Raw genomic sequence first — 27,956 nt, 5'->3', positions numbered from 1 at the left:
GGTTGCGAGGACCTACCCTTGCACGAATTTTGTGCATTGGGCCTCTAGTATGAAGATCAGAAGACAAAAATAGTAGAATTGCAATTTTCTGCTTAAGAAAATACATGCTTACACACCTCACACACCCACATCCACATCCATGCACATCCACACTGGTTCTGCACTTTAAGCTCATTGAATTTGTTTTCCAACTATTCTCTCAATATTTAGCTAGTCCTTTGGCACTTTCATCGCATTACACCAATATTAAGAGGAAAGAGATTTTACCCACATTTATGCCAATGCTTTGCAGGAAAGCCACATCCCCCGGAGACCATTGTGGTGGTGCAGTCATAGTTAAAGTTAGAGAAACTCCAGTACAACGTAATATTCAGAAACACTAAGTTGGAACCCTTGGTCTGAAAAGTAATTATGGTACACAGATGAATTCTTTCTAGAATAGGAATATGTAACTGTTACCACTGAAAAACACACTTACTTTCTCATTAATTCTCAATAGAATCCTTTCAGGTAAGTGAGCATAATTATCTTAGTTGTAAAAATTAGGAAACTAAGGCTTTACAAGGTTAAGATACATCCATCCCACATCTCTGACACTGGTTCCTATGTTTTCTCTACCACAGTTTCCTGGAGGCGATACATTAACTTTGTTCCTGGAAGGTTCAACTTGGCTCTCTCCCAGGTAGGAAGGATAATGCCTTTATCAAGCAACAGGAAGAACTTAACTCCAGGTCTTCACCTTGACTTTAGGACAACAGAGCCTTCTAAGAAGCCACAAATCTTGATTTAGTGCTTCTCCCTCATCTTTAATTCTGATCACCAGGTCTTTGGGAAGATTCCCTCCCCCACCTTCTGTGTTTTCTGTCACCCTCAGCCAATTTTCTTCTTTGATGTCTCTGCTTTCAAACACTGAGTTGGAGCCCTTGGTCTGAAAAGTAATTATGGTACACAAATGAATTCTTGCTAGAACAGAAACATGTTCCTGTTCTGCCTTCCAGCCTTTCTACCTCCCCATTTCCTTATTATGAAATGATTAAGACTTAATTCAACCATTCCTGACTGGTACAGCTATATGACTGCCTCTCAGAATGGGAGACAGGTGAAGAAGGGAGGGAGGACGGGAGAGACTGGTGCATATTGATTGTAATGGGCCTGGCACTGTGTTAGGTACTTTACATGAATTATCCTATATAACTTTTGTAGATTAAAAAAGGGGGGTGTTCTATGCAAAGTAACCTTACAGGGTGATTTGATCATAAATTCCTGACTGGGCAGGTCATGATGAGTAGTTATGCCCCAGGTAAAACTTTTTAGTAAAAAGTTTATCTTTGCCTCAATCAAGCCCTCTCCATTGTTTTTGTGTATCTAGGTTAACACACTTTTGAAATAACCTCCCGCAGGAGAGCACATAATCTTAACTATTTTGTAATCCAACCCCTGCTTTGCTTTCTCCCTTTTCCTTCATTTCAAATGCATAAAAGAAACGGCAAAACTGTTATTACCTGGAGCGTTTTAGATCTTGCTCCTTGGCATGTGTCAGTTTGACCCATATAAACACATAACAATTCTCTATAGGTTTGGACTTTTTTACGTCAACACCTTTAACAGTCTTGGATGGTGAATTTTTTGTTGTTGTTGTTAATCCTCACATGAGGATCTTTTTATCATTGCCTTTCAGAGAGAGTGGAAGAGAGAGGGGGAGAGAAACAGAAATGTGAGAGACACATTGACTGGTTGCCTCCCACAGGCGCCCCAACTAAAGGCGGGGAGCAAACCCACAATGAAGGTATGTGCCTTTAACCAGGAGTCAAACCTGCGACCCTTTGGGCAACACTCTAACCACTAAGCTACACTTGCCAGGGCTTGGATGGTAGATATTCTTGTCTCCACTTTGCAGAGGCTCAGACAGTTAGAATACCTCAGACACAGTCATGATGGCTGGTAAAATTCAGCTTTCAAATAGAAGCCCAACTCCAAAGCTCCTTCTCTTACCACTACCTCTTAGGAAATTATAGGCAGGGTAGGAATAGGAACAAAAACTTGTGATATTCTGGGGCTGCCATGACGTGGATAAGAAGATGAAGAATTTGAGAGCAGCAAGGTGGAATAACTGGTTGAGGGGCCTTGTTGGTTGGCCAGCCCTGTTCCGGTGTGATTCACTTCCTGCTGCTCTCTAATGCTTCTTCACTGCCCGCAGGAGTGCCCTGGTCCTTAAACTAGGAAGGGAAGGAATGGCAAGGTCAGGCCTCCAGACATTCAACGAATTACTTACCAAACCAGAACTAGAACTCTGAACCTCCCACTCAGTTATCTTAGCACCAGGTCAGCGCCCAGAGGCACCCAGCTCTGAAGCACCCACTCCCGAGGGGGCATCAGCCGTTTGCTCCTGGCTGTGCAGAATGAGCTGGTTAAGTGTTCCCAGAAGTGTCTTTTTTATCTTGCCAGGTATTTGTTTTTGTTTACCTGGGATTACATTTCATGTTTGGAATCTTTACAGTGACACACCCTGTTTGACACCAGACTGAGTTAAACAGCAGCTGAGTGGATTTCCTCATTGTGAAATCCCCTGGCCATTTGTGCCTCTGCCTGCCTGGGTCTGGGATGCATTTATCAGAGAATGAGAAACTGTGTGCACGCACTGTGGGACACGTGCCTGTGAGTGTGTGTAAGTGTGAGTGTGTGTGTGTGTGTGTGTGTGTGTGTGTGTGTGTGTGTGTTTGCAGGCTGTCTTCCGTCCTCCTCAGCTGGGGTCTCCTCTCTGCCAGAGGGCAGTGTGTTAGAACAGGCTGGAGTAGAGGCCAGAAAACAGAATTGGTCTCTTTACTTAAGAGGGGAAACACCAAAAGATTTCGAATGTACCAGAAATCCTTCTTTTAGAAGGAAAAGCCGAGCGGGATGCGTTGCAAAGAGGGAAGCTGATCCCTGAAAATACAATGTGACCGACAACAGTAGGAACAAGGTGTCTGAAAGAAGCCAGGAGAGCGGCACACGCAGGTGTCTTCTGGAGAGTTATTCAGGTAGGAGGAAGGAGACACAGATGGGTCAGGGGCAAATCTGTGTTTAGAGGGGGGTGCTCTTTGCGTGTTTTTGACTTTTCCTTCTTCTTTTTAAAAAATATTTTTATTAATTTCAGAGAGGGAGGGAGAGGGAGAGGGAGATCAAAACATCAATGATGAAAGAGAATCATTGATCAGCTGCCTCCTGATCATGCCCCACACTGGAGGATCGAGCCCACAACCCGGGCATGTGCCCTGACTGGGAGTCAAACCATGACCTCCTGGTTCATAGGACGATACTCAACCACTGAGCCACACCTGTCGGGCTTCCCTCTTCTTTTTTTAAATTTATTTTTATTGTTGAGAGTATTACAGATGTTCCCCTTTTCTTCCCCTTTGCTCCCCTCCACCTGGCTCCCACCTCACCCCAGGCCTTCACCTCACTATTGTACATGCCCATGGGCTATGCATACATGTATATAAGTCAGTGATGGCGAACCTTTTGAGCTCGGCGTGTCAGCATTTTGAAAAACCCTGACTTAACTCTGGTGCCGAGTCACATATAGAAATTTTTTGATATTTGCAACCATAGTAAAACAAAGACTTATATTTTTGATATTTATTTTATATATTTAAATGCCATTTAACAAAGCAAAATCAACCAAAAAAATGATTGTCATAGGTTCGCCATCACTGATATAAGTTTTTGGTTAATCTCTTCCTGTTGGCTCTCCCACCTTCCCTCTGAGATCTGTCAGTTCCATGTTTCTATGTCTCTGGATCTATTTTGTTCATCAGTTTATTTTATTCTTTAGATTCCACATATAAGTGTGATCATGTGATAGTTGTCTTTCTCTGACTGGCTTATTTTGCTTAGAATAATACTCTCCAGGTCCATCCATGAGGTCTCAAAGAGATCCTTCATTTTTGCAGCTGCATAGTATTCCACAGTATAAATGTACCACAGCTTTTTTATCCACTCATCTACTGAAGAGTACTTGGGCTCTTTCCAGATCTTAGATATTGTAAATAATGCTGCTATGAACATATGGGTGCATATATTCTTTCTGATTGGTATTTGGGATTCTTAAGATATATTCACAGAAGTGGAATCACTGGCTCAAAAGGCAGTTCCATTTTTATTTTTTTTAGAAACTCCATACTGTTCCCCCCACCCCCCACTGTGGCTGCACTAGTCTGCATTCCCAACAGCAGTGCATTAGGGTTTCCTTTTCTTCATATCCTCGCCAGCCCTTGTCATTTGTTGGTTTATTGACGGTAGTCATTCTGGCAGGTGTTGAGCATTTTTTTCATATGTCTATTGTCTATCTATATGTCCTCTTTGGAGAAGTGTCCATTTTTTAAAAATTGGATTGTTTGTCTTCTTCTTGTTGAGTTGTACGAGTTCTTTATATTTTTTTAAATTAACCCTTATCAGGTGTATCATTGACAAATATGTTTTCCCACACCTGGATTCCCTTTGCATTTTAAGGATGGTTTCTTTTGCTGTGGAGAAGCTTTTTGACTTTTTCTTCTTCTGGACATCCCTTATTCTGGGCTGGGGAAATTGCTATCGATTAGTAATCCTAGGAATAGAAAATAATCAGAGGGCAAATGTCTAATTTAAGATATATTATTTCTGAGTCAGGGAAAGGCAAATCCCATCTGATTTCCTTATATGTAGAATCTAAGAAAACAAAATAAAAGAACATAATACCTGGTATATATATATATATATATATATTGTAGTTGTTCAGTATATGTTTGTTGGATCTGAAAAAAGGAAGGACAGCTGACCTTCAGAATGTTGGAGATAATTCTGGAATCCTCTAGATCTGAGCAGTTCTCTATTTTCCCCCCAATTTAATATGTTCATTCCACTAGAGTTTTTTGCTTGTTTGTTGTTTCTTTTGCTAGCTAGCTCACGGGTAAGGATGAAAAGGGGAGGAAAAGGGAAGACTGAGTGACTGAGCTAGAAGGCAGACTCTCAGTCTGGGGACTGCTATCTCCATATATTTTACCTCCCCTCACTTTAGGTCCTTGTGTCCTTTGCCCCATAGCCCATAGCTATTAATAACTACCTTAACCCAGGGTGGCATCCATCCAGAAAGGTCGGCCACTCATCTGGGTAAAAAGATATGGCTGGCAGATCTACTTGTGTAGATATGCAGGCAGTAAGGTTGAGGGTGAGGCCAGCATAACAGATTTAATCACACATTATGGGGATGGGACCCGATGTTATACAGCGGTCAGTCAAGGGATTTCTCACAACACATAGGCAGATAGTGTACAGGAGAATGGATCATTTTTTAAAGTTTTATCTGTAGGTATATTTTGGTAAGAAGAATTTCTTCTGGACACTCATGAGTAAACTGTTGATTATGTCTGGGAGACTAGATGTGCTAACTGAGGAGAAATGTCACTATGAGAGTTGTGTTATAGTTGCAGATAAAATGCTCTGTGTGTGTAAAACAAGGTAGAGATGCATCGTAGCATTGTGCTGGCATTGTGAGCAGGTGTAAGAGTTTGGAGAGTTAATATTACTATTTAGCTCAATTCTAGTTATAATTATTAACTTCTATGGTCTCCAGACTATATGTTTACAAAGATTTGGGGTGAATTTCACTTCCCATTTTACTCTTATTCTCTTCTTATTAAATTTATCTTAGTAAATTTTGAGTTAGCCAGGGTTAAGAAAAAAAGCAAGTAAATGGCAGAGCAAGGTTCCATATTTTTAAAAAATATATATTTTTTGATTTTTTTACAGAGAGGAAGGGAGAGGGATAGAGAGTTAGAAACATGGATCAGCTGCCTCCTGCACACTCCTTATTGGGTATGTGCCCGCAACCAAGGTACATGCCCTTGGCCGGAATTGAACCTGGGACCCTTGAGTCCACAGGCCGATGCTCTATCCACTGAGCCAAATTAGTTAGGGTGCAAGGTTTCATATTCCAGTCATTTAACTACAAACCCAATACTCCCTAAACTACTACACACACGTCCTTGTCACTCAGATGGACAAGATCAGTAGTGTCAGAATTTGTGCAGAATCCAAAAGAACCATGGAAACCATAATGTTGAAACCAAACTTCATCAATGAAAATGCCATAAATTGGAAAGAACAGATGAGTCAAGTCTGCCTGCAGGTCATAGCGGGGCAGATGATGCCTGCATGTCTGCCTTCAAAATATATTCTGAAGATAAGGGTGGAATCAGAAATTTTCCCCAGTACTCACTAGATTATGGAATCTCACATCATTTTCTTCACTCACTTCCCTGGTTCTGATGCCAATTCTATTTCTAACTTCTGCTTTTTGAAGGGAAAAGCCTCGTTTCTAGGACTAGCAATGTTTTGCTGTGAGCCTGAAGGGTGGGAAGGGGCCAGAACACCCGGAGGATGAAGCATTGGCCTAAGAATCAGGGTCTCCATGCTGGATCACACAGTGGCCCAGGCTCAACCTTCCCAAGGAAGCAAACTTGTGAGACGAAGAATGAATGGAAGAGCACTCGGAAGAGGTGACCTTCTTTAAATCCAGAGAATCAGACTTGTGTAGATAACTTGCTTTATGCCTGGTGATATCTCCTATTTGCATGAGGCAAAAAGGGAGGTGATTACCCAGAGTGATTGTTCTAATCTCCACCCTTCCCTACCTTCCCAGGGACCCCGGCCCTGAAATGCACTTTGAACAGGTTGGAAAACAAGCTCACCCATGGTGGTTAGAGTCCTGACGCTGTTCAAAGAGATCTTTTGACACTAAGACTGAGCGTCATCATCTTTTCTTGCTTCTTATTGTTAGCTGTCTGCAGGCATTCCTGAAGCAAAGGTGATATACAGGACAGATGAGGAAGACTAATTTGTATCTTGGTTCCTCTTGAAAAGTTGACTCTGTAAAGGAGCAGAGTGATTGCAAGACACACAGGCCCCATAACATAAAAGTGCAGTGCCCGCTAATGCTACAAGTCACCTACGATTTTAAGTATGATCACATAGATGAACACACTTTATTTCCTTTGAAGTGTTACACAAATTTAAAACATGTATTTGTTTTTAAGCATATTTTCATTGATTTCAGAGAGGAAGGGAGAAGAAGAGAGAGATAGAAACATCAATGATGAGAGAGAATCATTGTCAGGCCACCTCCTGCACACCCCACACTGAGGATTGGGCTTTTGTCATAGACCAGAAAGGAAAAACAAAAGTCCAAACTACTAGGGGAGACTAGCATAGGGTCTCTGGTAGGGTCCTTAGAATGAACAGATCCAACTGTAAACTGCAGGGACCTGGCAGGTGGGGGTGGGTGGGCTAGCTTCAGATCCTAGACCAGTGATGGCGAACCTTTTGAGCTCGGCGTGTCAGCATTTTGAAAAACCCTAACTTAACTCTGGTGCCGAGTCACATATAGAAATTTTTTGATATTTGCAACCATAGTAAAACAAAGACTTATATTTTTGATATTTATTTGATATATTTAAATGCCATTTAACAAAGAAAAATCAACCCAAAAAAATGAGTTCGCGTGTCACCTCTGACACGCATGTCATAGGTTCGCCATCACTGTCCTAGACCTATGCCCCCAGTCTCCCAAGCTCTATCTCTGGCAAAGTATGAACTACAGCTTGGTTTGACTATTACCTATTGGATGCTGCTATGTTGCTAATATCGTGTGTCTCCTTGGCTGTGATTTTGATGACTTGTTGAGGAATCTCTTTTCAGTATAATTTTTGGTTAAAGCATTTTGTCAATAAACACAGCCTTTGCATTGCTCCTTTGGTGGATGTTCTATGAGGAAGATGCTGATGTTCTGCTCTTTGTAATTGTGAAATCTGAACCTAATCTCTGGATTAGAATACCAGTTGTCAAGTATAAATACTGGAATGGTAGCTAAGTATGTGGTGACTGGGCTGCTTTTTGTATCATACAAACATCATTCTGGAAATTAAAGAAGTTTAACCACAATTTTTTTTTTAAAAAGGACTAACCTCTTTAAACTACCTATGCACAAATAAAAGTGAGGTTGAGAATGTTTTTCAGTAAATGCATATTGTATCCAAAGGTGGGTGCTCTGTAATGAGTGTGCTCCAGGTGCAGGGGTAGAAACATGAGTGTGAGACTTTGGGTGTAGGTATGTTGGGCCATGTGCCTATAGTTGAGAGTGGCCCACCATGAGCAGTTCCATGTGGAGATATGTGTGCACACTGGGCTTTAAATAACTTCCTTCAGTATGTGTTAGTGGGTGTGTAGTTTGGTTTCTGGGCAGAGTACATGAGTTTGAACTGGCTGCTGACTGACCTATCTTTCACTTGTACTCTGGTAAGACAGATTATGCTCACAAAAGCTATTCCTCAGAGAGCCAGACTCACTAAACTGGCTGCTCCCTGAATGAAAATAATTACTTTTGATAATGCACTGAAAAGGAAGTAAGAGGCAAGGGAAATAAGAATGAGAATGGCAGTGAGAAATTTTTAAATAGCTTTTGAATTCTCCTGGTTGAACATGTTCATTTTTAAGACCTTTTTCATTTCATCCTCACAAGGCTCTCTATTTTTTGCCCTATTTTTTAAAAAAATATATTTTATTGATATTTTACAGAGAGGAAGGGAGAGGAATAGAGAGCTAGAAACATCGATGGGAGAGAAACATCAATCAGCTGCCTCTTGCACACCCCCTACTGGGGATGTGCCCGCAACCAAGGTACATGCCCTCCACCGGAATCGAACCTGGGACCCTTCAGTCCGCAGGCTGACGCTCCATCCACTGAGCCAAACCAGTTTCAGCATTTTGCCCTATTTTTTATATTTTTCTTTCCATGTGGTCTTATGGAATTGTGGAAACTTTCTCAACTACCTTTCACCTTGCCTTTTTGGCTTACAAACTCAATGAGATGGACTTTGCTGTCTTATTACTCATTGACTTCACAGATCCCTTGTTATGTACAAACCCACAGATAAGAATTTACTTTTCTTCTCTGCCAATTTCTTCTGTGGGTTACTCCTCTGTTTACCTGGGCTTCTGTCAACCAACTACACACCTGTCTGTCTTATAAGTTATAAGGAAATTGTTTAACTGTCATCCCCCCATACAAGGTCAAGGGGCTGCAGGAATAGTGAAAAGGTGGTTTGGCTGGAGCTGAGAAACTTCTTTACCTAAAAGACTATGCCTCAGTAGATAGCACTGTGGTTATTAATATCAATAATAAAACACAACATGTAATTAGGCTAATGTAACATGTATAATATCATATAAGCTACAATTCTAGTTTTTTAAAATATATTTTATTGATTTTTTACAGAGAGGAGGGGAGAGGGATAGAGAGTTAGAAACATCGATGAGAGAGAAACATCAATCAGCTGCCTCCTGCACACCCCCCACTGGGAATGTGCCCACAACCAAGGTACATGCCCTTGACCGGAATCGAACCTGGGACCCTTTAGTCCGCAGGCTGACACTCTATCCACTGAGCCAAACCGGTTAAGGCTACAATTCTAGTTTTTAAAATTCTGCCTTGTTATCAAATGACTACAAAAGTAGACCACACGCTTAGGATTACCTAAACAGTGGAAAATAAGCATATTTTCTTTCAGATTAATCAGAATTAAATAAGTAGGCTTTGCCAACCATAGAGCCAGGGGAGATTCTTGTTAACAAAAATAAAGTTTGTAGATATATGGAAGGGTGGTAACTGCCAGTTCTTTTCAGAAAGAAAGTTCCAGGATACTGGAGGAGTCATTTCAAATATATACTTGTTATACAGAATTAAAAGTGATTCACATGAAGAATCTCTATTGTAACTATAATGTACTTGAAGGAGAACTGGGAACTGTACAAATGGAGAAGGATGAGTTGAGAGAAAGATTTTTATGTTATTTTATATTTTTACCTTTGAACAATAGAGATATATTTCCTTTTTGTTTAAAAGGGAGAGAGAGAAAGAGAAGTTGGCTTCATACTGACACTCTCTTGAATCTATATACTGGTAAGAATGAGTGTCTGTGTTTATCTGTATATGGTGGGCAGGGGAAGCTCTTTGGAGCTTGGAGAGTTGCAGAATTGAATAGCTTTTATTGATAAATGTTGATTGTTCATTGGTTGTGAAGGAAAGCAAATGCACAACTCTTCTCTCTTGAAATCTGCTGTTTATTCATTGCCTTCGTTAGCATTGTATAAAAATGAAGTGAAATACAGGGTGGGGCAAAGGTAGGTTTACAGTTTTGAGTACACAAAACACAGTTTATTCTTGTACTGTTATTTATTAATTATTGTATCATTTTCCACATGAACAATTATAAACTTACTTTTGCCACACCCTGTATTTTATTTTAAAATTAAATGAAAAAGAACATTAGACCTGCTTGAGGACTATAAAGGAGGTAGATCTTCCCCTCATAACTCATGTACTTGAGCACTGGAGCAGGGTCTTGGGTAGGAAGGGAGACTTCAAAAATATTTTGAGAAACAATGACATGAAAAGGTAAGAGATCAGCGTTGTACTTGGTATATAAAAGAGAAAAATGCTAGGAAAAGAATAAAATTCTTGCTCTGGCTGGATAGCTCAGTTGGTTAAAGTGTTGTCCCCATATGCCAAGGTTGAGGTCCCTGCGCACACAAGAATCAACCAATGAATGCACAAATAAGTGGAACGTCAAATCAATGTCTTCTCTCTCTCTCTCTCTCTATCTCTCCCCCCCCCCAATTTGTATAAAAATAAATAAATAAAATAAAAGAATAAAATTCTTCCTGCCTGAATATCAGGGACATTGACAGAGATGAATGTATGGCTCAGAGTTCCAGGTAGCCATGCATTTAATATCTAGTGATCTGTAGATGTGTTTTAAAGTTCTCTGTGTGCTCCATTTTATTTCTTTCAGAACGACTCAATCCTTGTGAATTATTCTCAGCCATGTTCTGTGCATTCTCTGTGGATCAAGCGTAGGAGTGGACAGCTGTGTGGCAATGGGAGAGGAGAAGGCCATGACACAAATGCTAAAGGAATGCAGTCTCAGTGACAAATTGTGTAGTAAGTACACATATTTATATTCTTCTCTTAGAATAATGAAGACTAAAGTCTGGATAGATTCTAGGAGGAGACTAATTTGATTTGTAGTAGAAATGAAGATGGTATTGATAAAGAAATGGACAATAGGGGCCATTGTTTTCAAAAAATGGCGAGAGCCAATCAGAGATGCAGATGCTGCCTTCTTCATCTCAGTAGGAAAAATAAGAGAAGAGACACAGAGCCAGAGCGCACTTGCTGGGCTAAGAAAGAGGGACATGGGTGGTTCTGATGAGAGAGTTGCTCCCAATAGGATTTCCATTGAATGAAAGTGGAGTGGAAGAAAGAGATGACCATTTATGTCTGATGAGCTGAGGACTGGTGGGTGGGGGAACTTGTGTAGACATCAGGCTTGGCTTCTTCTTTAATCTCTTTTCTTTCTGTTTGATTTCCTACCCAGTTCTCTGGCACCAGCAGTATGAAATCATCATCATCCCAGCCTTCCTGGTTGGTGCCACCCTCATCATTCTTGGGGTCATCCTGTGGCTTTTTATCAGAGAAAAAAGAGCTCAACAACAGTCTCCTGGACTCCAAGGTAAAGCTCAAACTGGGGCTGGACAGAAGCTCCGGGAAGATAGAGATTGCAGAAAAATAAAACCCAAGTCTCAGTGGGTCCAAGTCTAGACGTCTAGGTTCCTGCAATGGAAAAGGAGGCCGGGCCCCCTGCTGTGGAGTTGAGAGACAGGAGGAAGTAGAGGACTCATGAGTAGAAACTCCACATATGCTTGTTAGCTGAAAGCAGAACAGGCAAGAGAGGCCTCATGTGACCTGTTTCCGTCCTCTTGGTCTTATTGCACTATCAAATGACCACATGAATGCCTAAGGATCTGGGAGAAAAACCTAGTAGGTTTTGTTACCAGCTTTGAAGGATGACATCGTACTCTCTAATACATTCCAGCCCTACTCTGTGCCCCTGGAATATATGATGAAAGGGGTAGCTTTCATAATAGTCTTTGAAGTGCTAGGTAGGAGATGATATCATGCTGTTCTGAGTACCACTGAGCATATAATGAAAAATAATCAGCTAGTACATGAAACTAAGAGTAAAAATAAGGGGAAAATCTGACAGTAGTATGAAACTTCATAGTGGCTGATCCCTAATCCTGCTCCAAATTTTATCCCAAGTCTCTTATAATTCATTCTTGTAGAAAACCTTTTCAAAGAAATTGTTCGAGTTCACTCTTAAGAAGGCCAGTTACCCTTCAATTCCCAGTCAGGGCACATGCCCAGTTTGCGGGCTCAATCCCCAATAGGGGGCCTACAGGAGGCAGCTGCAAAATGATTCTCTCTCTCATCATTGATGTTTCTCTCTCTGTGAAATCAATAGAAAACATACAAAAAACCCTACCATATATTGCCCTGGCTGTTGCTGCTCAGTGGATAGAGTGTCAGCCCGCACACCAAAGGGTTGTGAGTTTGATTCCTAGTCAAGGACATATACCTGGGTTGCAGGTTCAATCCCTGGCCCCAGTCAGGGTGCATGTGGGAGGCAACCAATCGATGTGTGTCTCTCTTACATTGATGTTTCTCTCTCCCCCCATCTCCCTCCAAACCTCCTTTTTCTCTAAAAATCAATGGGAAAAATATCCTTGGGTGAGGATATTTTAACCAAAAATAGAACAAAAAAACCTAAACTCACTCTCATTAACACTTATTGCATTCTCTTTTGAATATACTAAAATATGACTTTCAACCACACCACTTCACCAAAACAACTTTTTCCAAGATCACCAGTGACTGCTGTGTTGAGTTCTCATCTTATTTGACCTGCTGAAAACATTTGAAACAATTTTGTACTCCTGTCTTCTTGAAACACTTTTTTTCTTTAAATCTCCAGTCACTTTCTAAATGATCTAATTTTAAGTCTATAGATTCAAATGCTTTCTCTATTTAATTATAGTACCCCTTGAATTCCAGATTCGTATATCAAATCACCCATTTTGCAGTTGGACTCTAATACACATCTCAGATGTAATATGTCCAAAGCAAAGGTTCTGAAATTCCCTCACAAAATATCCTCTGCCAATAGTCTTCCCCTATTTTAGTAAAAGGCAATCCCAGGTTTCTATGCGTTCAGTCTAAAATATTAAAGGTTTTCATCCAGTCCATTAGTAAATCCTTTAACTCTATCTTCAAAATAACTTATACCACTCTCACCTCTCATAGACCATTGTAATACATGCCTAACTGGTTTCCTTGCTTCTAATCCTATCCCTTTATGGTGTATTCTCCTCAGAGTAGCAGAATGATTCTTTTACAGTGTAAGTCAGTCCGGTCAACTCTCTGCTTGGAAACTCCCCAATAGCTTCCCATCTTAGAATGAAAAAAGACAAAATTCTTTCAATAGTCCTACATGATCTGAGCCCTCTCTGGCCTTTTCTCCTATAATTCTCCAGTTATTCCACTTGATTCCACTGCACTGACTTCATTACTCTTCCTCCAGTATGCCATCTGCTCCTTCTTCAATACCTTTGTACTTCTTGATCCCTTTGTCTATAATACCCTTCCTGATACTGGGATATAGTTTACTCTCTTATTGCTTCCAGGTTATTTCACATACATCATCACAAAGGCCTTTTCTGACCTTTAAACATGAAATAGACTCGTTGATGCTCTGTTTCCTCCATAGCACTCAAAACCTGGTATGTTATTATCTGCTTCCTCTCTCTTACCACTAGAAAATAATCTTCATAAGAATCTGGACTTTACCCCGAAGCTACAACAGTGCTTGGCATGTAGAAGGTGATATTTGTTGAATAAATGAATGAATGAATGAAGATTTAATACAAAGAATGTATTTCTCTATTCCAATAGAGAAAAGTTGACTAAGGAAGGGAGAAAGTACCAGAATACTTTTTGAATAAAACTACTAAGAAGTATGGAATAACATGACCCTGGGCACAATATGAAAGTGGAAGAATAGCCATAGCTTAGAGTTAAATAGTTATTCATACCTCCCCTTTACCTTTGGGAGCCATTTGATTGACTTTAATGATATTCCCCACTGGCAGTTACTACCACCTTTAGGTATCTGTGGTTTTAGATATGTTTTTTATTGATTTCAGAGAGAGGAAGGGAGAGGGAGAGAGAGATAAAAACATCAATTGATAATCATCAATTGGCTACCTCCTGCATGCTCACACTGGGGATGGAACTTGCAACTGGGGCATGTGCCCTGACTGGGAATCAAATGGTGACCTCCTGGTTCATGGATTGATGCTTAACCACTGAGCAACACCAGCTGGGTTAGGTATCTGTGGTTTTAATACCTATTCAGGAACTTCCTCAATTGTCTCCTATGACATTTATATTGAACTGTGATCCTGAGAAACACAGAAAAGAAATGCCATTACCACTTTCAAGAGGACATCTTGAGTTGTCTTAGAAATAATGGAATTACTATAAAAGTTCTAAAGGTTGATATTGATGCTGGTTCACAGAGAAGCATCAGAAAATATCCCACAATGGGTGGCAAAAAAATTATTAAAGGAACTTTCTTTCCAGTTTGTTCCAAGCTCTGCTTACCTGGAGTCTGGAGGGTAGGAAAAAGCTGGTTGGTATCATCTCTTTGTTCTAGGCATTGCTCCTGAGCCTCCATTTAGGGGCCAAAACGGGGAAGCAGGAGGACATGAAGGAAGTGTATTTGTGCCACTTAAGGAGACATCGGTGGAAAGCCTTCTACAAACATCCACACATGCCCTGGCTAAGCTGCAGATACCCCGGGAGCAACTCTCTGAAGTTCTGGAGTGGATCTACAATGGTAGTTGTGGGGCCATCTATCGAACCAAGATGCACCCTGGGGACCCAGCTAAGTCCAAGGACATTGTCCTCAAGGTTTTAAAAGGTAAAAGGAGAAGTGTTCAACTTCTTATTTCCCTTTTTAACTTTTTTTTTTTTTAAATATATTTTATTGATTTTTTACAGAGAGGAAGGGAGAGGGACAGAGAGTTAGAAACATCACAATTGTGTGCAGAATAAGAAGAGCTGAGTTGAGAAGAAATTCAGCTTTTAAGCTTTTATACATGCACCCTGGGGACCCAGCTAAGTCCAAGGACATTGTCCTCAAGGTTTTAAAAGGTAAAAGGAGAAGTGTTCGACTTCTTATTTCCCTTTTTAACTTTCTCCTGTGAGCACCCCTAACAGTAAATGCTAATGGGCTTTGCAGACATTAAGATGTTAATCAATAGATAGTTGTGATCACAATTGTGTGCAGAATAAGAAGAGCTGAGTTGAGAAGAAATTCAGCTTTTAAGCTTTTATACCTCAAACTCAAGAAGGGATTAGAAAGTGAAAAGTCAAGACAAATGTTTTCTTGGGGCCTTTCTTTCCCATAGCTCAACCTTGCCTATCAAGACTGTTACTTGGATGAGGATGTTGAGGTTAATTCTTCATTTTTCTCCACTATATCTCTTACCCTGACAGCACTGTATTTATTTTCTTTACTCCTTTTTTTTCCTGATGCTCATAATATGGACACGTAATGGTGGATGCATAGAACAAGGATAGAATAAACAAAATTATTAATCCAAAGGCCTAGACTGTGATAACATTTTAATGTGAACACACTTGCCCATTTAGGCAGATGAAAGCCTACCTAGTTGTAATACCTGTAATTCTGTTACCTTTGACAAAAGATCAGTGAGAATCATCGTCTAATTGGTCCCTTTCTGTTTACTTTTTGTCTATAGTCACTCCCCTTTAGAGCCTTGAGAAGTATCATCTCAGGTTGCTTCCTGCCGCAAACTTCCCATTTTCTCTGAAGTGTTCTGACCACTGCCCATGGCTCTTCTGTTCTCCACAGAACCAGCCAGGCTCCATGAGATACAGGATTTCTTAGGGCGAATCCAATTCTATCAGTACCTGGGGAAGCACCAAAACCTGGTACAGCTGGAAGGCTGCTGCACAGAAAGAGAGCCGCTCTATATGGTGTTGGAAGATGTCGCCCAGGGGGACCTGCTCAGCTTTCTCTGGACCTGTCGCCGGGTGAGCGGTAGGGTAGACGTGTTAGAGAGGAAAGGCTTTACCTGGCTGATTAGCTGTTCACATGGCAATGAGCCTGACATGTGACAAAGTAAAGAGACATTATAATAGCATAACAGCGTGATTGAGTATCACCATCCAATGGAACGTTTTATGGTAGTGATGTTTTATATCTGCCCTGTCCAATATGGTAGCCCCTAATCACATGTGGCTATGGAACACTTGAAATGTGACTGATGTGACTGAGAAACTGAATTTTTAGTTTATTTCATTTAAAATGATACACATGTAAATAGCCACAGGTGTCCAATGGCTACCATATTGGGCAGTGCAGATTTAGAGTATGGACTTTAGGTTCTACTTCCTGCTAGCTGTGTGAATTTGGGCAAGCCACCTCTCTCAGCCTGAGTTTTCTGAATCTGTAAAATGGGAGTAATAATAAAAGAAATTATGTATGTAAAAACACAGCAGTGATTGGTATATAGCAAACACTCAAAATGGTAGCTGTTAATAGTGATAATTGCATAACAACATAACTATCTAGCACTGATTGTAATTTTGTTGTTATTGTTAAGTGTGTTTTCCGTAACATTCCATAACATCATCCTAGTATGCCAGGGCTGAGTTGAGGAGAAATTCAGCTTGTAAGTTTTTGTACCTCAAACTCATATTTTAAAAAATGAATTTCCAGACTAAAGTGCAAATCATTTTCTTTAGTTTTCCTACTTGTCTATGTATTCCTCTTTCTCAAGCACTATATGTTTCCATGGTTAGTTCTTTACTTGCCAATGAGCAAGTTCAATATGCTCCTCAATATGCTTATTTTACTACTAAATGTGTATGAAAAAGGACCCTGGTGGCATCTTCCATCCAGTGAATACAAATAGGACAATGTGCAGGTCTCTAGGTATTTAAAACCATTTAAAGAACCTATCCAAATGTAACTTATTTTATGCTCTAACCTCACTAGCTCTTTTCTGTTTTTCAAAATTGCTCTGCTTCTCTATTTTAGATCACCTCCCATGCTTTTCTCATTACACCAAACTTCTCCCTTCTTTGCATAGTCAATGGCCACTCATCCTTCAGATTTCATAAAAAAATGTCCTTGTCCCCCAACTGAATCAGCTCTCTTTCCCCCACCATCATATGCTTTCTTTTATATTTCCTTCATGGTGCTTATAGATATGTAATTACACATTTATATATGATTATTTTATTCTGATTCATATGTGTTTGCCATGCTATAAACTCCAGAAGGCAACAGACATGTTTATTTTGTTCACTCTTATATTCTGTGTTCCTAAGATGAAATCTGGCACATAGTAGGCATTCAATAAAAATGTATTGAGTTAATATGCTTAATTAATCACACACACACACACACACACACACACACACACACGAAAATTGATGCTTTATCCAGTGGATAAAGCATATACTTGTCTTTCTTACCTGCTATTCTGTTCTTCCTTCATTCTTCTATTTATCTACATTCTTTATTATTTTTTCCAGTCCAATAAATCATTGTATTTCTCTTCATATTTGAGAATCGCTAATATCATTCTATCCTTGAATCTTACAGTTCTATGTTTGTTTTCTTAGCTTTGCTATCTGCGTTTAAGAATATCTCTGCCCATGTATTTTTTTCAAATCTGTTCATGTCATTTTGATATAATGCTTTTTTCCTGTCTCTGTAGGATGTGATGACCATGGATGGCCTTCTCTATGATCTCACTGAAAAACAAGTGTATCACATTGGGAAGCAGGTTCTCTTGGCTTTGGTAAGCTGAGCAAAATGATAACAGACAGTAGGGATTTTCTTGTTAACTTGGTATTTGATGTCATATTTTTTAATATTTATATTTCTAAAGGGTATACATTATAAAGAAAATCAGATGGAAGTTAGGGGGCAGAAACTCAAGCACTGAAAAATTATTTTCAGTTCTTTTTGAAAGAATTTAGATTATATACTACAGGACTGGTAATTCTGGGCAGAAATTAGTCAATTTAGGGTTTTAAAACATAACAGTAAGGGTTTTAAAGGGTTTCTTAGAATTCAAAAGCCAGGGCTAAGAGCTTTATGTCCACTTGCTTAATACTTTTACTTCCCCGTATATACTAATATTAATAGATGTAAAAGGGGCAAATAGGGAAGCAAATTGGGAGAAGAAATGAGAAGATTAAACTGAATGGGTAAAAGGCTACAGAACCAGAAAGAAGTATACCATTTTATACCTGAAAAACAAGAAATACTAGTTCAGAACATGTTTTGTTGGAGACTTGCTTTGATACTGAATGTGATAGGAAATACATATACTTTAAAAAGAAGGAACAAGTGGAAGAGGAGGAATAAGAAGGGGCAATAGTGAGACCATTCCTTTATTTTAAACCAACTCAAAGAGGTGAGACAATAAATATTTTAAAAATTAATACATAATAATAAAGAATTAAAAAAAGAGGTAAGAGAAAGAACTCAGGGTTTAAGAGAAAAAAATTATCTTTACCATAATTACTCAGGGAAATTTAGATGACTATGTCTATGATATTATTTATTTAGATAATTTTATTTAAAATAGCATTTGTTATAGAAAACCAGGCTCTGTGAAGCTTCCACTTTCAGGTTTTTTTTTAATGTATCTTGCCATCCGGATGTGTGAAATATACCAGGTATCTAAATGGAATAAGGGAAAGCTTAGAAAAAAAGTAGTGAGATGAAAAAAGAGCAGCGTTAAAATTGAAGTTCCTATGGGGCAGGGGAGAGAGAACATCACATTAATGAATATTATCTCTGGTTTTGGAGGGCCTAGTTGGTATAGTTCCTTGATAAAATTAGGTTGTCAGGATACAGCCTACCTTGTATTCTAAGCCATAATTGCAGAGGTGCTGTCTTAGGTTGGAAAGACTGTCCCTGAAGAAAACCATTATGTAAATGCAGTTATCTCTGGTCAATTATTTGTACCTGCTAGCTTTAAAATAAAGTCCCTTTGGTCATAGTCATCAAAGGCTTGCTGGTTGTTTTCAACTGTAAAAAACTGTCTGGAAAAAGACAGTAGGAAAGAGCAGGGTCATGATAATGCTGTGAGGCTGGGCCGTGCAACCACCTGAGAGCACACAGCAGTTTGCTTTAAAAAAATCCCACAATCAGGGTCCTGTATAATTTCAAATCAAATTCCTCCTTGTCCTTGAACTACCCAAAATATCACTGCACCAGATCCTCATTTTTAAAGTGAGGTATATGTCCTCAGAGTCATGCACCATCTCGGAGTGGGGGGGGGGGGGGGGCAAAAAACCCTAGGTCGTGATTTATTAGCAACATTAATTGCTTTTTACCACACTGAAATGAAGGTATAGTCCGTCTGTGCTGTTGTGAAATTCAAAGGTGATTCAGAAGTAGGACAGTTATTGCTCCATTAGGATAGAAGCCAAAAATGACTTTTCAGAAACCAGGGCTGTCTTCCGCAGACCCCAGCCAGACTCTGGCTGCTCTGGGGGATGCAGGCCAAGGACAGCCTGCCAGCTAGATTCACAGTGATTCTGGTTTGTCTGTTTCTGTGAGCAGCCACATGGGGGGCGGCGAGTGGCACACCTACACCTTGTCATTGAGGCCAGGGTTCATCTTGGTGACATCTCCTAGGTGATTTCAGTGGTGGCCCTGTAGTTGACCAGGAAAAGGCAGACCTTCTCCAGGCACTCCTCCTCCCTCATGTCTGGCCCTTGGCGAGCGCTTTCAGGAAGTCGGACTTATGGGGTGTTGCATACAGTGCTGCCTGGAAGATCTTCTGCAAGATCCAGCTGTGATGCTTCTTGAGGGCCATCTCCTAGGCTTTGGTGGCATTAATGGGGATGAGGTTGGGGTGGTTCTTGGCCCACTCCCCATCACAGATCTGGAGGAAGATCTGGATGAAGCAGAGGCCTCTTCAGACACATCAGCACCAGCCTAGCCCCACTTTGGGCCACTCTGCTCCATACATTTCCTTCTTTGCCCTCAGGATATTCTATATGGTCCAGAACTTGGCCAGTCAGTGTCAATCACAGCTTTAATTTTCATAATGTTGGCACTTAGGTTTGCCTTGATGGGTGTAAACACTGGACTCAAGGCAATCAAAGAAGGGTGGCAGGTGGGACAGCACCTAGAGGAAGGGCCCCATCTCAATCTGCTTGTCCTTGGGCAGTGGCTTCAGCCAGGTGCTCAGCCAGCAGCACCATTCAGGGTCAAAGCCAGTGGTGATGCCCCAGCCAGCGCCATGGGTGTCCATGCCCCCCCACCCCACCCCCCGGCTATCACTGTCAACGCTGGGGACGTCACTGCTGCCTCCACCCAGAGACTCTGGGGATGCCCTCAAGTGAAGCCAATGCTAAATAATTTTATACCTAAAAACCAAGAAATATTAGTTTAGAACATGTTTGGTTGGACTTGCAAAATGTCTGATCCATTATCATGACTTGGAAGTGACATGACAATATTAGAGAGACTTGCTTGGAATAGAAAATGTCCTTATCTTTTTGATGATCCCTAGCACTGCTTCTCCTTGGGTGTGATCCAAGCCGTGACCTCAGACAGCTGATCTACCTTTGATCTTAAATTGATAGGAATTTCTTCAGGATAAACATCTGTTCCATGGGGATGTGGCAGCCAGAAATATTCTGATCCAATGTGACCTTACCGCTAAGCTCTGTGGCCTGGGCCTGGCTTATGAAGTCCACACTCAAGGGGCTATCACCTCTACTCGCACTGTGCCCCTCAAGTGGCTTGCCCCAGAAAGGCTACTGCTGAGACCAGCTGGCATCAGAGGAGACATGTACGGTTTGTTCCTGCCCCTGGGATTTCTTCCCTTCTTGACCTGAGTGTCCTCTCGTCCCTGACCATGACAGCGTCTGTTGTCAATTATGTCTACTTAGAAGTCAGACAGACTCTCAAGCAGAAATATGTATTATGTGACAGAGCTCGTATTTGGCATCTGGCTGCAATCTTTTTTAATGCCTTTCGAATTATTCCTTCGGTATTAGATTAGCAACCTTAATTAGAAAAGCAAAAAGAAAAATGAAAAGATTGTTTATACTGATATCTAGTAGAGTCCTTTTAATTTGAAGGACGTGGGTCCACTTAATCAAAAGTTCACTTAAACCAGGAATTATTAAAGTAAAAAGAAATATACATATATGCCTCAAATAATTTATTTTAACTAAAACATATAAATGGATATATATTGATTGATCTTTTGGAGGAGGGTCAAGACCTTTTTCATGAGGATGGACCTGCTGAATGATGTTACATGTTGTTTCTTGTATGAATAGTATCCGTCATAAATTATTTTTGAGTTTCAGTTTAAATTCTGAGAAACTTGAAAAACAGTTGTGAAACAATTTGACCGCAGACATTTATTGTTATTTTTCCTAATTTTTTTACATTTGTGTCACCCACACAATTTGATACCACTTTCTTTTTAGCAATTTATTTTTATAGAATATTTTCAAAGCATTTAGCCTACTTTTCAGGGAGCTAATTTTTTTGCATTCATATTTAATTAGCTTTCATAATATTTAATTGATTACATAATTACAGCTACATGTATGATTGGTATAAATAGGACTGTAAAGAATCACAATTGAATTTTGATAACCATATAACTCAACTGCTTGGAGAAGTAGATAGGTGTAAGATGGACTATCTTATTAACCATGAATGTCATGAGCAGCAGAGAAAATGTAGAATGTCAGTTAATATGGTAAGTCAATTAAGAGACTTCCATTGCTGCTTCACTGACATTGGCTTCTCAATAGAAGTCTGGGAGCAATACACTGAACTGGGAAACATTACTCATTGAATGATGGTGTTATAGAATAGTGAAACATACATCTCTCAAATTATGTTGCATAGGGAAATATGTATTCCGACTATGTATAAAGCTCGTTAATATTTTTCCTAGATTTGGTCAATTAGATATACTGAGGAAATAGTAGATAAATGATAACCCTCACTTGGTCTTGTGCTAAAAATAAAGGCTGGAATTTCAGAAGGAAGGAATGGAAAGGATGAACAATATGCTGAGGGGAATTTCTTTATGTTTGGGTGAATGTGTTTGCATAAACACACCCATAATTTAGCCAATAATAGTAAACATCTGTTATTATGAAATATAGAAAAAAGTAGACATGACTCTAGTCCTCAAAGGGATTATACTCTAAGGCAGTGGTTCTCAACCTTCTGGCCCTTTAAATACAGTTCCTCATGTTGTGACCCAACCATAAAATTATTTTCATTGCTACTTCATAACTGTAATGTTGCTACTGTTATGAATTGTAATGTAAATATCTGATATGCAGGATGGTCTTAGGCGACCCCTGTGAAAGGGTCGTTCGACCGCCAAAGGGGTTGTGACCCACAGGTTGAGAACTGCTGCCTAAGGGAATTGGATAGAAATGCTTTCAAATGGCACTCTTACTTGGCTTATTTTATCAGACACTCTCTGTTCCTTTACTTTGCCTTCTTTATTTAATATCTGAAGGCCTCCTATGTTTAAGTTAGTTCTCTTTAGGAAAGGAAAAACAGAGATTAATTAAATGACTTTGTTTCTTTTATAGCTGGTCCTTTGGTATCCTGCTTTATGAGATGGTGACTCTAGGTATGTACCTGTATGCAAGTATGTTTGAGTGATGGGTGACATATACTATGAGAAAGGGTTTCAATTGAATCTCTGAGGTTTGAACTGGGCTGACATGAAATCCTTCTACTCCTCTTAATTTTTTTTTTTTTTGCTTTTTTTCCTCTTTTCCTCAACACTTTACCAATTCCACGGATATTTTAAAATCCAAAGGATAAAGGATAATTCCAAGAGTGATCTTGCATAAACATAAAAATGTTGTCTTCAGATTTATAGTTTGTATTCTAGAGGACCTAACATTCTCTTGCTACTCTCATGCTTTCCCTACCAACAGGGGCACCACCATATCCTGAAGTCCCTCCTATCAGCATTCTACAGCATCTGCAAAGAGGGAAGATCATGAAGAGACCCAGTAGCTGCACACAAACCATGTAAGTGGCTTTTAAGGCCTACTCTTCTCTCATTCCAAGTCTTTTTTTGCTCCCTATTAATCATGCCCTTTTCAGAGATCATCCCCAGCTGTCCTTTATGTGCTAATGTACATCCCTATATCAAACTTATGCAGGAAAACACATCTGCTCATATGTCATATATAGCATATGTACTTATGTATGTATGTGTGTATACACACACACCATGTTGAGGCAACCACTGAGAATCTGTTAGGAATCCAAGTTTGGTTTAGTTCCTCTAGAAGCTTTCAAAATAGGTATGAAGAAGACCAAATACAATGCAAGTACAGTAGTGTTTTACTTGTCTAAGTGTCAGTCTCAGTCAGAGACTGTCAGCCTTAGTTCTAATATAGCTATCATAAAATCCATTGCACCAGAATTATTCACTGGCTCTTATTTAGTGTTTAACTTTTAAAAATTATTGACTATTTGTTTTTCCAGCTCTGAGCACATTAGAAGTCAACCAGTAGAAGGAGGTAGGAGGAAATTTTAAAGACAGGAGAAAGAGGAACCAATATTGCCAGCAGAATGGGATAACTGGTGAACCATGTAGGCGCAAAAAAAAAAAAAAAGGAAAAAATAAAAATTACACTCAGAATTTTATGACTAATAAAGTACAAAAAGGGATAGTTATAGAACATACAAAAATGTTAAATTCTTTATAAGAAGGCAGGAAAGAATATAATATACTAACATACATTTCCATGACAATTTTTGCTATTTTGTAAAATATTCAGCACTAAATGGTAAATTCCAAGTAATCATTTACTGTATCAAGCAGATTATAAATGTTAACTATCATAACTATAAATATCCACAGTATTGTGATACTGGCTAGGTATACTAGAATAAAATTGCTGACAAATATTTCTTGCAGGCTTTCTATGTATAAAAGGCTCTCTTTGATACTGGGGGGGAGACACTTAACTGATAAGATCACTACTTGAAGAATTTAACATTGGATGAGGAGATATCTGAAACCAAAAGCTCAGATTCATCCCAGAGTCAAAAAGACATAAGTTCAGTGCTAATCCTGTTATTGTTTACTTATTCTGAGATAGGTATAATGATAATCCTACCTCAAAGTTATTGTGAGACTAAAATGAAATAATGCATGCTAAGTTTCACTCCAATGTCTTATATAAGTCAGCTCTTGCTAAATGTTAGCAGTATTATTAAAGTAGCATCTTTTACAAAGTCTCATGGTTCAACATTAACAAGTGTGGGAAATACAGAGGGCACTGAGGTTTATAAGGGAAAGCTTCACAGAGGAATTGAGATTTAAAACCAACCCATAGGAAATGATCACAGAGAGCATATTCAAGGAGTTGGGCACAGCATGAGCAAAAACAGAGCTGGGTGTTGATAACCACATCTATGGCATAAGAAGACACTGACTTGGCTGGAGGAGAGGGCTTCAGTTAGGCAAGGCCTATGTGGTAGAGAAGCTAGGAGCTAGGGCAGGGGTGGGCAAACTTTTTGACTCGAGGGCCACAATGGGTTCTTAAACTGGACCGGAGGGCCGGAACAAAAGCATGGATGGAGTGTTTGTGTGAACTAATATAAATTCAAAGTAAACATCATTACATAAAAGGGTACGGTCTTTTTTTTTTTTTAGTTTTATTCATTTCAAACGGGCCGGATCTGGCCCGCGGGCCATAGTTTGCCCACGGCTGGGCTAGGGTGTCTACTTCACATGGTAGGTAGTGGGAAACCACTGTAGGGTCTTCAGCGGGGATGGGACATGATGAAAGTGTTTGAAAACAGACAGCATTATACATTCTCTCAACTGGATTGAAGAAAAGATAGATGAAAGGTGGTAAATACTTTTCTAGATTAAGGCAATTTTTTGAAGAAGGTAAATTATAAAGGGGGGAAACGATCTGGATTCATGGAAGGAAAAACCCAATTACACTTTCCAAAATTAGGATGAATAATATTATTCCATAACTGCTTATATATATTTTTATAATTTTTTAATTTTTCAATTACAGTTGACATACAATATATTAGTTTCAGGTGTAGAACATAGTGATTGAACATCTATATAACTTATGAAGTGATCACCTTGACAAGTCTAGTACCCATTTGGAGCCATACATAGTTATTACAATACTAGTGGCCCAGTGTACGAAATTTGTGCACCAGGTCAGGGGGAGGTTCCCTCAGCCCAGCCTGCACCTTCTCCAATCGGGGACCCCTTGGGGGATCCTAAACTGGCAGTCGGACATCCCTCTCACAATCTAGGACCACTGGCTCCCAATCGCTCACCTGTTTGCCTGCCTGCCTGATTGCCCCTAACCCCTTTGCCTGCCTGCCTGATCACCCCTAACCTCTCTGCTTGCCTGCCTGATTGCCCCTAATGCCTCTGCCTGCCTGCCTGATTGCCCCTAACTGCCCTCCCCTGCAGGCCTGATCTTGCCCCCAATAGCCCTCCCCTGCTGGCCTGATCGCCCCTAACTGCCTCTGCCTCGGCCCCCACCACCATGGCTTTGTCCGGAAGGAAGTCAGATGTCCGGAAGATGGCCGGTCGACCCGGTTTAATTAGCATATTACCCTTTTATTAGTATAGATTATTGACTATACTCCCTATGCTGTACCATGACTTCTTATTTTCCTGGCTGTGATATACCTTTTATTAGTAGATAAGTTGTACCAATGGTTTGAAATGCTGCAAGTTAGTAATATCTAAAGATGAGAACACAACTTCTGAAAGAGCTTTTGGCAACAGAATGGGGGTGGGGCGGGGACTGTTCTGTCATACTGATTGTACCCTGAGAAATCTTCAGTCATTCCTATTATTAAAAGGGCCCTATTGAGAAGATGATATTAAGAGATTTACATTAAGAGCAGAAGAGAATGTTAATCTCTGGGAAGAATATAAGAGTCAGGACAATGAGAAGTAGATTAAAGAATGTTAGGGTTGTTTTTTTTGTTAAGATTTGTTAGGTGAGGAGATGTGTTCCTGACATTGGCCTTGCCTAGGAAGTCAGTTTCTCTGATTTCCCTTTCAGGTATAGTCTTATGAAATCCTGCTGGCGCTGGAAAGAGGACAGACGCCCTTCAGTTAGAGAATTATGCTCACGCCTAGAAACTGCCTCTCGAACTGCAGATGACAAAGCTGTGTTGCAGGTACCAGAGTTGGTGGTGCCTGAACTGTATGCAGCTGTGGCAGGCATCGGTGTAAAGAGCCTCTCCTACAGCTACAGCGTCCTTTGAAGATCCTGGGGCAAGAAACATTTATGTGTGATCATATACCCTTGGAATTCCTCTAAGAAGAGAGGATGGACTTTCTAGTGGGACATAAAGGAAGAAGTGGGACATGGAGCTGGATCTCCCCCTACATGTTTTCCTAGATATGTGAGATGATGCTGGGTGAGACTCACCACACCAGAGCAGAGAAAAACAGTTTCATTTATGTTGTCCCAATCCTAAAGAGTCAGGGTAGAAGTGGTAGATAATGTCACTGCAAAGGAGGTTTTATAAATCTGAAAAAAAATATTTTTGCAGGGGGGCATGGCACAAATAAGCTGCTACATCCTACCACTGGCTAGTTTCCTCCTGAAACATGCTTTTATCTAGACTATTATAAGGTCCAGAGAAATTAGAATCAAATGAGGAAATAGCCCCAAAAGGAATTGATGAGAAAGAAAATTAAAGGTCCTATTTGCTCAGGGATATAGATGTGAACCAAGGTCATCCTTCAAAGAGAAGGTGGAGGGAAGACATAAAGTTCCACAGTAATGACCCCTTCATGCAGAGCTAGAGGAGAACCATGAAGGAAGATTTCCGAGTTTCCCCTGGGTACAGGTAAGAGAAATATGGTCCCCTTTTATCTAATGCTGAGACAAGTAAACTCTGTTTATACTATTTTTAACCAGAGGATGGAGTGGTCATTTTATGGTTAAGAACATTCAATATATATTGTTGACCAGGCTTGCTTCCTGGTCCCTATAAGATTAAGGAGACTGAGCCTAGAGTCAGTTAGGAACATGAATAATATACTGTGTATGTTTAATAAATATGAAAGGTGGAAACCAAGTAAGAATACGTAGTAGGCCAGGTCTTTATCAAGGCCTCGCAAAGTATATCCAAGACAGAAGGATAATAGTTTCTGATTTCAATTATCCATTGATTCTGTGAAACTTATTCCATTAAATTAATATTTATTGAGTGAAAGTAGGCTCTTCAGATATACAACTGCCAGAATCTCTATAGTAGGAAGGATAGAAGTGAATGGAAGATAGAAAAATTAAATAGATAATCTACATTGTCTGAAAAAGGATGAAATGGGTATAATACTTACCTCACAGGGTTGTTGTGAGGACTGAAGGAGAATAAATATTTGTATGATATCTGGCACATAATGTATGCTCAATAAATGTTAGTTTCCTTTCTTTCCCCTTCCTATTCTAGAATCTTTCCTATCTTTTTCTTTTAAGATCTACTGTAGCCAAGAAGAAAACCTTGGTCATCAGTCATGCTGATGTAGGACATGTGGTCAATTACCATATGACTAAAATGTTGAAGTCATCATTTTTGTGTGAACTTCTGGATGATGATAGTAATCTCCTACTACTGCAAAATAATGAAAACATCACGATGATAACAATTCAGTTGAACGTGTGATCTGTGATTTTAAAGAATGCTCACTCTGGGTACTCTGGAAAGGACATCTAAGGAAAGATGACTGGCTGTCGAAAATTTTGTAGAAGTTAGAATCCTGATGGCGTCATGATGAATCATCAAACTAAATAATGATTTTTGCATATGTAGGGATACCACAATGACTAGTCAGAATTTAAATTAAGTGGCAGTAGAGAGAAGGAAGGTTGAGTGGCTTGGTACTAAATAATAAAGTCTTATGGAAACTCA

At 39.8% G+C, this 27,956-nt stretch overlaps 1 protein-coding gene and 1 pseudogene across 7 annotated transcripts; one reads left to right on the top strand and one right to left on the bottom strand.

The window, feature by feature from the left end:
- The first annotated feature begins 405 nt into the window (after window positions 1-405).
- On the top strand, window positions 406-27,956 carry STYK1 (serine/threonine/tyrosine kinase 1). Of its 7 annotated transcripts, none has more exons than XM_023750027.1 (11): window positions 406-682; window positions 2,878-3,017; window positions 10,863-11,011; window positions 11,448-11,582; window positions 14,625-14,891; window positions 15,849-16,030; window positions 17,725-17,808; window positions 20,618-20,826; window positions 22,610-22,650; window positions 22,964-23,060; window positions 26,096-27,956. In XM_023750027.1, the coding sequence occupies exons 3-11, from the start codon at window positions 10,948-10,950 to the stop codon at window positions 26,298-26,300; spliced, it is 1,284 nt and encodes a 427-aa protein (XP_023605795.1). In that variant the 5' UTR covers window positions 406-682; window positions 2,878-3,017; window positions 10,863-10,947; the 3' UTR covers window positions 26,301-27,956. The 7 variants fall into 7 exon arrangements, with proteins under 7 accessions (XP_023605795.1, XP_023605797.1, XP_014307163.1 ...); XM_014451677.2 differs by lacking the exon at window positions 406-682 and adding an exon at window positions 695-944; XM_023750028.1 differs by lacking the exon at window positions 406-682 and adding an exon at window positions 6,317-6,512 and having other exon boundaries at window positions 2,723-3,017.
- On the bottom strand, window positions 19,614-20,233 carry LOC102423851 (annotated as a pseudogene).

The sequence above is a fragment of the Myotis lucifugus genome, unplaced genomic scaffold, assembly GCF_000147115.1.
Source record: "Myotis lucifugus unplaced genomic scaffold, Myoluc2.0 scaffold_10, whole genome shotgun sequence".
Taxonomy (NCBI): domain Eukaryota; kingdom Metazoa; phylum Chordata; class Mammalia; order Chiroptera; family Vespertilionidae; genus Myotis; species Myotis lucifugus.
Note: the sequence above shows the minus strand (reverse complement) of the source record. Positions and strands in the feature narration are given on the sequence as shown.